Source organism: Mus pahari, chromosome 12 (assembly GCF_900095145.1).
Source record: "Mus pahari chromosome 12, PAHARI_EIJ_v1.1, whole genome shotgun sequence".
NCBI lineage: Eukaryota > Metazoa > Chordata > Mammalia > Rodentia > Muridae > Mus > Mus pahari.
Window position 1 is genome coordinate 9,762,579 of NC_034601.1, and position 7,651 is coordinate 9,770,229.

The 7,651-nt window shown below is 42.6% G+C and overlaps 1 protein-coding gene and 1 pseudogene across 1 annotated transcript in view; one reads left to right on the forward strand and one right to left on the reverse strand.

The window, feature by feature from the left end:
• Positions 1–4,784: 4,784 nt before the first annotated feature.
• Positions 4,785–6,051, reverse strand: LOC115065091 (annotated as a pseudogene).
• Positions 6,052–6,541: 490 nt separating this feature from the next.
• Positions 6,542–7,651, forward strand: part of Rrn3 (RRN3 homolog, RNA polymerase I transcription factor) — a 34,250-nt gene continuing 33,140 nt past the window's right edge. Inside the window, exon 1 of the mRNA XM_021209420.2 lies at positions 6,542–6,667. Coding sequence (XP_021065079.1) covers positions 6,585–6,667 — 83 coding nt within the window. The 5' untranslated portion in view covers positions 6,542–6,584. The remainder of the gene's footprint in view (positions 6,668–7,651) is intronic.

Here is a 7,651-nt window from a genome sequence, read left to right on the forward strand (position 1 = left end):
TGGTGGCTCACAAGCATCAGTAATAGGATCTGATGCCATCTTCTGGCATATAGGTATATGTGCAAATAGAATACTCATATACATAAAACAACACCATACAGTAAGAACATATATAAAACAATTATAAAAGTTATTAGGTAGTTCAGCAGTCAACTAACCTGCATCATGTCTATTTTGGACAGTACTTTGTAGTCAGAGCAATGGCAGTCTTTGCCCAGTGGCAGCTTATTGTTGGGGTTCAGAAATTGCCTTCCAAATCACACAAACACTGATCTCAGTCAGAAATGGATAGTTTATTGAGCATACGCCTCAGGACTGGTCAAACAGGACCATGGTCCAGATTTGGGTACTGAACCATGACCCTGAGATAAGACCCTTCAGGGTTTTTAAACCCCAAATCCACAAACATCTGTGCCAAGTCATTTCACCAGTCAAGATAGGGGATTTCCTTAGGAACATGTCTTGGCCATACATTTATCTTGCTCCCATTGGTTGGGTATTCAACTATGGAAGGGGACATGCCTTGTTTATTATTCATATAACTTGCCAACCAGGATGTCAGTTACTCACATACATGTCTCTTTCTACCAAGTAGGATGTTGCCATGGACCACCCCAGTAGGGTATGGGGGGTCCCTGGAATGAGGGCCCTTGAAGCTAGGTGGGTAAGGATTCAGTGGTGACAAACAGAAACAAACACAGAGGCAGTTTGAATATGAGTATATGCTGCAGCTCTTAAGGAGGGAGTTTTATACATTAAAAAACCAAACCTTACATCTCTTAGAAATTGTATCCAGTGAAACAATCACAGATACCAACAAAAATCATTTGGCACAGTAAAGCACAAAAAATCATCCAAGATTATAACTCTGAAACTATGTATTCAGTGAATCACAAACAGAACGGGTAACATCATTATAAATCATCAAAATATAACAATTCTAAAAGGATGTATTCAGTGGGGGCTGTTGTCCAAAGCTAGTGGCATATTTCCAGGAGCAGGTTAATAAATCTTTAACGTTCAGTGCTCAACCACTGAACTAACTTTCCAGCCCTATGGTCAATTATTATTTAACATCTAGTGCCTGATTTTTTTTGAATAATCTTCAATGTATAAATTTAAACTATTTTAATTCTTTCTAATTAAGGCTTTCTTTACCATATACCAAAATCTACCTCCGATGACACACATGTAGCCATATGAAATTTTGTTGTTGGGAAAGTTTTTATCATAATAGTTTTGTAAATGATTTAGAAAGTAAAGCGTTGGTTTCCCTGGGGACAAGGTTATGCTAGTGGCCCCATCTCTAGGGATGGTTTCTTACCCATTATTCTCGCTTAAGATCTTGGCCTAAGCTACCAGGAACATGTAAATAAGAAAAGGAATAAGAGAAAACAAAACAGATAGATTGCCATGAGAACTATGGCTCAATATTTTTTCTCCAGCGAAGAGTTCCACAACTGGTTCTAGGAGGCCTCCCCCTTTTGAGGTCAATTGCCTCAGTCTGTGGAACCTGTCACACAGATCCTACTGGAGGTGGTGTGGCAGGATGTCAGTTTCCAGGGAGGTTTTGGGATCTTAAACTTTACTGGACCACTACTCAAAATGGAAGTCTTAATCCAAATAGTTTTTTTTTTAACTTTATTTTTATTTTATGCACATTGGTATATTTTTGCCTGCACATATCTGTGTGAGGTTATCAGATCTTGGAGTTACAGACAGTTCTGAGCTGCCACTTGGTTGCTGGGGATTGAACCAGGGTCCTCTTAACCTCTGAGCTATCTTTCCAGCCCCCAAATAGTTTCTTATATTGGTGCAGGTGTCTCTCTTGAGGTCTATCCCAAGGGCAGCTTATACTCTAAAGGCATGTGCAGGAAGTGCTATTCAGTGGTTGGTGTGGGTCCAAGCTTATGATGGGTAACTATACAAAACAGTTTTATGGCTTTTATCCTGATTGGTTTTCAAGGGCACAGAATATAACAGAATATGCAATCAATCTTGGCATTAGAAAGATTCCTAGTAACAGCAGAAGCACATGAGAAAGTTTCCCTATAATGACAGGCTAGACAAGTAACTGTTACTTAGGTCTCAACATTTTATCTAGGCCTTAACATTCCATCTAGGCCCTAATATTTTACCTAGGCCTTAATACTAACCATATTTGAAGCAACTCCCATGGGGGTTTTCTGAGTCTCATACCTTCTTCCAAGTTGAATAAGGTACTGTCAGGAGCTGGCATGTCTCAATGTCAAAACATCTTAAATTAATAAAAACATCTTTAAATCCCATATTCAGAAATCTCTGAGGTTTTTGAAGACTATTTAACTATAACATATCTGAATTGGCAAACTTGTTTTTAGCTCTCTATTATCTGTTTAACGTAGGAAGCATCTGATTGTAATGAACTAGTCTAGAATCTAATGAGTTTGATTGTTTATCAACTTGTATTTCTTAATTATCCTACTCATTTTATAGCAGGTTTTTTTCTAAGACAGGGTTTCTCTGCATAGTCCTGGCTGTCCTGGAACTCACTCTGTAGACCAGGCTGGTCTCGAACTCAGAAATCCGCCTGCCTCTGCCTCCCAAGTGCTGGGATTAAAGCCACCACTGCCTGGCTTTTTAATAGCAGTTTTAAAAGGACTAGAATTTTACATTGTATCTGAGAATTCTGAGGTACAATACCTCAAATAAAAGTTGAAACATGGTGACTTTAAGTTGAAACATAATATACATTATGTGTGTCAAAAATAACCTTAAATTTGTATCAACATACAATAATCTAAACCAATGTAAACCTTAAATTTGTATCAATATAAACAATTCTATACCAATGTAGCAGAATATAGCTTCAATATGTATCAATATTCAAAGAGCTATACCAATGCAACAAAATATCTTAGTATGTAACAATATACAATGATCTATGCCAATGTGATATTATTGGCTATAAAATGTTCTTTAGTTTAAGAGCCAATTGCATAATCTACCCCTTTTCCTATTATTCCTATATTTCACCCTTTTCTTATCAATCTTTCTCCCCCTTCCTCCTCTAACACTACATAGGAGAGAAAGAAAGATAGAGGAAAGAAAAAGAGAAAAATAAATCTCTAAATCTAACCTCCTTATTTCATGTCCTCCCTATCCAAGATCGTAACTACTTGTAACCATCCCTTTTTGGGATGTGTGTTGACAACCATTTAATACTCATTGAACAACTAAAAATCACCTACCTTACTTCTTGGGAATGGAGTGTATTTCTCTTAAATATTGTTTCCTGCTGATTTGGAGGTGAAGTATATATTTGGGGTGGGGGCAGAATTTAGCAACTGAATACATAGCAGCACCAGTCCAACCCCCAACACACTGTATTAAACCATTTGTGCAAAAGCACATTTTATGAATATATATTTTATTTACAGAATACTTTATTTATAGAATATTTACAGTGCTGATGATGTAGTTTAGTTGTAAAGAGCTTACCTTACATGGTCAAGACCCTGAGTTCAATTCCTAGTACACAAAATAAACCACCAAACCTTAAAAATGCCTTTTAAAAACAAAAACAACAAAAGAGCACCTTTGGAAGAAAGAAAGAATAAAGTGGACTCAGGAGTCAACAGTATAGCTCAGGCATTTCTTTCTTAAATTAGGTGGCACAATTGGAGGTGTTTAATTTTTTTGTATAGGTTCAACTTAAAATTAATGGAGTTATGGTTGAATCAACAGTTAATTGACAGTTTATTTATATTCCTCATGTGTCATAGTCATGCATCTTGATTGTTTTTCTTTGGGATGGAGGGGAATAGGTTTCTATAAAACCAGCTAATGTGCAATTATTTCCCCTAGTCTGGAGACATGAGTATTTTCTGCCTAACATTCTCCACCAGAAACTCTAAGACAACATCAGATAGAAAATCACTTCAAGACAGAAGAATGCTATTTGGATTTATAATGTTGCACACCAAAGCTATGCTTTTTGGATAACAAGATGCTGAAGATAGTTTCATTTCATAATTTCTGTACAGCTTCCAAATGTTTCATTTTTCTTTCTTATTGACAGTGGGGTGTAGTCCTTTTTCTCCTGTGATCTCAAAGCTTTAATTTCTGGTGTTTTCCAAAGAAAAATTCCTTCCTTGGGGCTGAAAAGATGGCTTAGCAGTTCCCTTAAGGTGGTTCACAATAGCCTAGTTTCAGGAAATCCCTCCACAGACACCAGCATGAACATGTGCCAACACACAGACATACAAATACATACATCTTTCTAAAAAGAATAGGCAGGAAGGTATGGTGGTGCACACCTTCAGTCCCCACACTTGGGAGGCAAAAGCAGCAGGATCTCTCTGGGTTACTCAGAGAGACACTGTCTCAAAACCAAATGAAAGAAAAAAAGGTGGGGGGGGGGAGGACCAAAGAGATGGCTCAGTGGGTAAGAGCACCTAACACATTTTTTTTTTAAGATTTATTTATTTATTACATATAAGTTCACTGTAGCTGTCTTTCAGACACACCAGAAGAGGGCATCAGATCTCATTATAGATGGTTGTGAGCCACAATATGGTTGCTGGGATTTGAACTCAGGACCTCTGGAAGAGCAGTCAGTGCTCTTAACCACTGAGCCATCTCTCCAGCCCACCTAACACATTTTATCCTCAGCATCCACACCAGGCAGCTAATTGTAGTTCCAGAGGATCTGATGTATCTGTATGCATGTGGTACACACACATACACAATAAATACAAATACATATTAACAACAACAAAAAACAAAGCTCCTTTTTGGTCTGGTTGACATCGGTTTTTCTTTTACAAATTTATATGTGTAGCTCAATCGTAGAGCATTCATCTAGTGTTCTGGAATCTATCCTCAACTTCCTAAGAAAAAGTATGCTGGATAGCAAACTCTCTAAAAATGTCTTAAGATTTATTTTATGTGTTTGGGTGTTTTTCGTACATCTCTGTGTGTCCCTGCTGTGCTCACAGAGGTATAAGAACCCCTGGGACTGGGGACTGCAGTTAGAAACAGTTGTGAGCCATGTGGGTGCTCAGAATCCAACCTGGATCCTCTTTGGTTGTTTTCAAGACAAGCTCTTTTTGTATTGTCCTGGCTGTTCTAGAACTTATGCTGTAGTCTAAACTAGCCTCAGATTCAGAGAACTGCCTGTCTGTGCTGAGATTAAAGGCACGTATTGAGATTAAAGGTGTGTACCATCATGCCCAGCTCCCCAACCTGGGTTCTCTTGCCCATGGTAACATCGGTCCAACGCTCCCCTCTGGCTTTTTACCAGTCTCCACATTTCTGGCTAGGTCACTGTGTAAAATGTGTTTCACCCAGAGTAAGGTTATCATATGTGTCTAAAATGATATACAGATCTTGTATTTTGTTTAGTCAAAGCTCTCTACTGTGAAGACAATTTCTTTGATTTAAGCATCTGTATACATGCCGGTTCTTGCATGTTTGCTAGAAAGGCAAGGCTGGCCAGCCAGTGAGTCCCAGAGATCCTTCTATTTCCACCTCTCCAGCACCTGCATTACTAATATTAAACCGGGCTTTTTACCTGGGTAACCCAGGTCCTAATAGTTACCCATTGGCTTTGAACTCCCCCCCCCCCTTTTTTTAGGGAATGGGTCTCTAGGAGGTGGGCCTGGGGTCCTCACTGTACAACTTGTTCCTCAGCACTGCTTCCAGAATCCTTCATCATGTCTGGAAGTTCAGGAGGACAAGAAAAGGGGTAAATATGCCTTCAAAGGCATCTTCTGCTCTGAAGGCCAGGCCCACTGTGGCTGAGGCCTGTGGCTTTGCTACCTGACTAGTGAAGCCACGTTCACTCAGAGTTTTCATCTCATCGAGGAGCTGGTTGTCCTTGATTAGCAGTTGCTCATCAGGAGGCCTCTTCAGGATGCCCTCAACTATGTGCTTGAGCGCCAACACCGTGCTCAACACCTTGGCCTCAGTGAAGATGGTGGTCTTCTTGTGCCAGGTCATGAGAAACACACCTATCCCTGTGGCTGCTTCTGGCTTGATGCACCGGACCAAATCTGATGGCTTCTCAGGTTGTCGTCAGCAGGAGTGATCTCTCAGTGTCCCTGGGGTCTGGCCAGAAGTTGGAGAGCCAAAATAGTGTTTGAAAACCAAAAATCCCAGCCGTTCGATTTTACCAATGAAGACTCAGCGGCCAGATGCTGGGGTGAAAGCCTGCTAGCTCAGAGAGGCAGAGAAAGCCCCCAGCTGCCCTTCCTACTCCACCCACTTCCCAGAGGAAACCAGCTTTGAACTTCGGATCCTCCTGCCTCCACCTCCTGAGCGCCAGGGTTACAAGCACACGACTCTGAGACAAGCTTCTCTTTGAAGGAGTTTCGGAGGAATGCGGCCACCGACTGCCCCGCCTAGCTGTGCCAGCCTCTTTTCTAGGGAAGCTTCAGGCCGGATAAGGCCAGGCGCAAGCCCACCTGCCTTCTAGCGGCGACCGCCGCGCTCGGCTCACGCGGCCGCGTCCCGCAGGGGGGTTGCCTCCTGCTGCGCGACTTCCGGGGCGGGCAGGTCGTGGCTTCCGGCGCCAGGCCCGGCGTTGGCTCAGTTCAGGCCGAATGGCGGCCCCGCTGCTTCACACGCGCTTGTCGGGCGATGTGGCGACAGCGGCCTCTGCCACGCTGAGTGCGTCGCGGACCGGGTAAGATCCGGGCGGCCTCCGCCTGCGGGTGCGGGACTCGAGCCCGCTGAGAGCTCTCGGGATGTGCCGAGGGGGCCGGGCGTGCGGGCTGTGCGGCTCAGGCGCGCAGGAGCCTCTGGTCCCCTCTGCCGGGGCGAGCCTTGTCTGTTCCATTGTTTTCCACTCACTCGTGGGGCACCCTTGTGGGACTCTAGGCTGATCTTCCGCGCCTTTCCTCTTCCCTCTCTTGGCCAAGACATGGACGGCATTTCCAGGGTTTTGGATATCTAGGGGAAAGCTGTCACTGGCGACCTATCGAATCCCAAAAATTTTGTTTGAAATTTGTTTCTATAGAAGCAAGCAGTAGCATAGTGGAACCGTATATTATATAAGCAGACATTTTTGCCCAACATTTAAAAATACCTATCCCTATAAAACATTTGGGATCTAACCTTTAGATTTTTGTCTGATTCTTGTTTAAACGAAGTAAATCTTGTAAAGCACTTAGCATAATACTGAGAATTATTTATAAAGTGTGTACATACTGTGTAAAGACACTGGGGACAGCAGCTTATCCAGACACTAACATTCTCATACCCAACAGAGCTGGAGGCGGGGCAGTGGGGGCGGGGCAGTGGGGGGCGGCAATACCTGGATAAGATGGGTTCAGGTATCAGTAAATGCTATGACGAAGTACAACATCCCGGCAGGATAAAAGGGTGAGTGAGTGTATTAGGGTGGAGAAGACCTCTGACATTTGAACTCCAGCCTTGGGAAGAGTGTTTCTAAAAGTGAGTAGCAAGTGAAATGGGAATCAGCTTGACAAATTTGAGGAATAGAAGGGTCACCATGCAGCTGGGCGTGGTGGCACACGCCTTTAATCCCAGCACTCGGGAGGCAGAGGCAGGCGGATTTCTAAGTTCCAGGCCAGCCTGGTCTACAAAGTGAGTTCCAGGACAGCCAGGGCTAAACAGAGAAACCCTGTCTGGAAAAACCAAAAAAAAA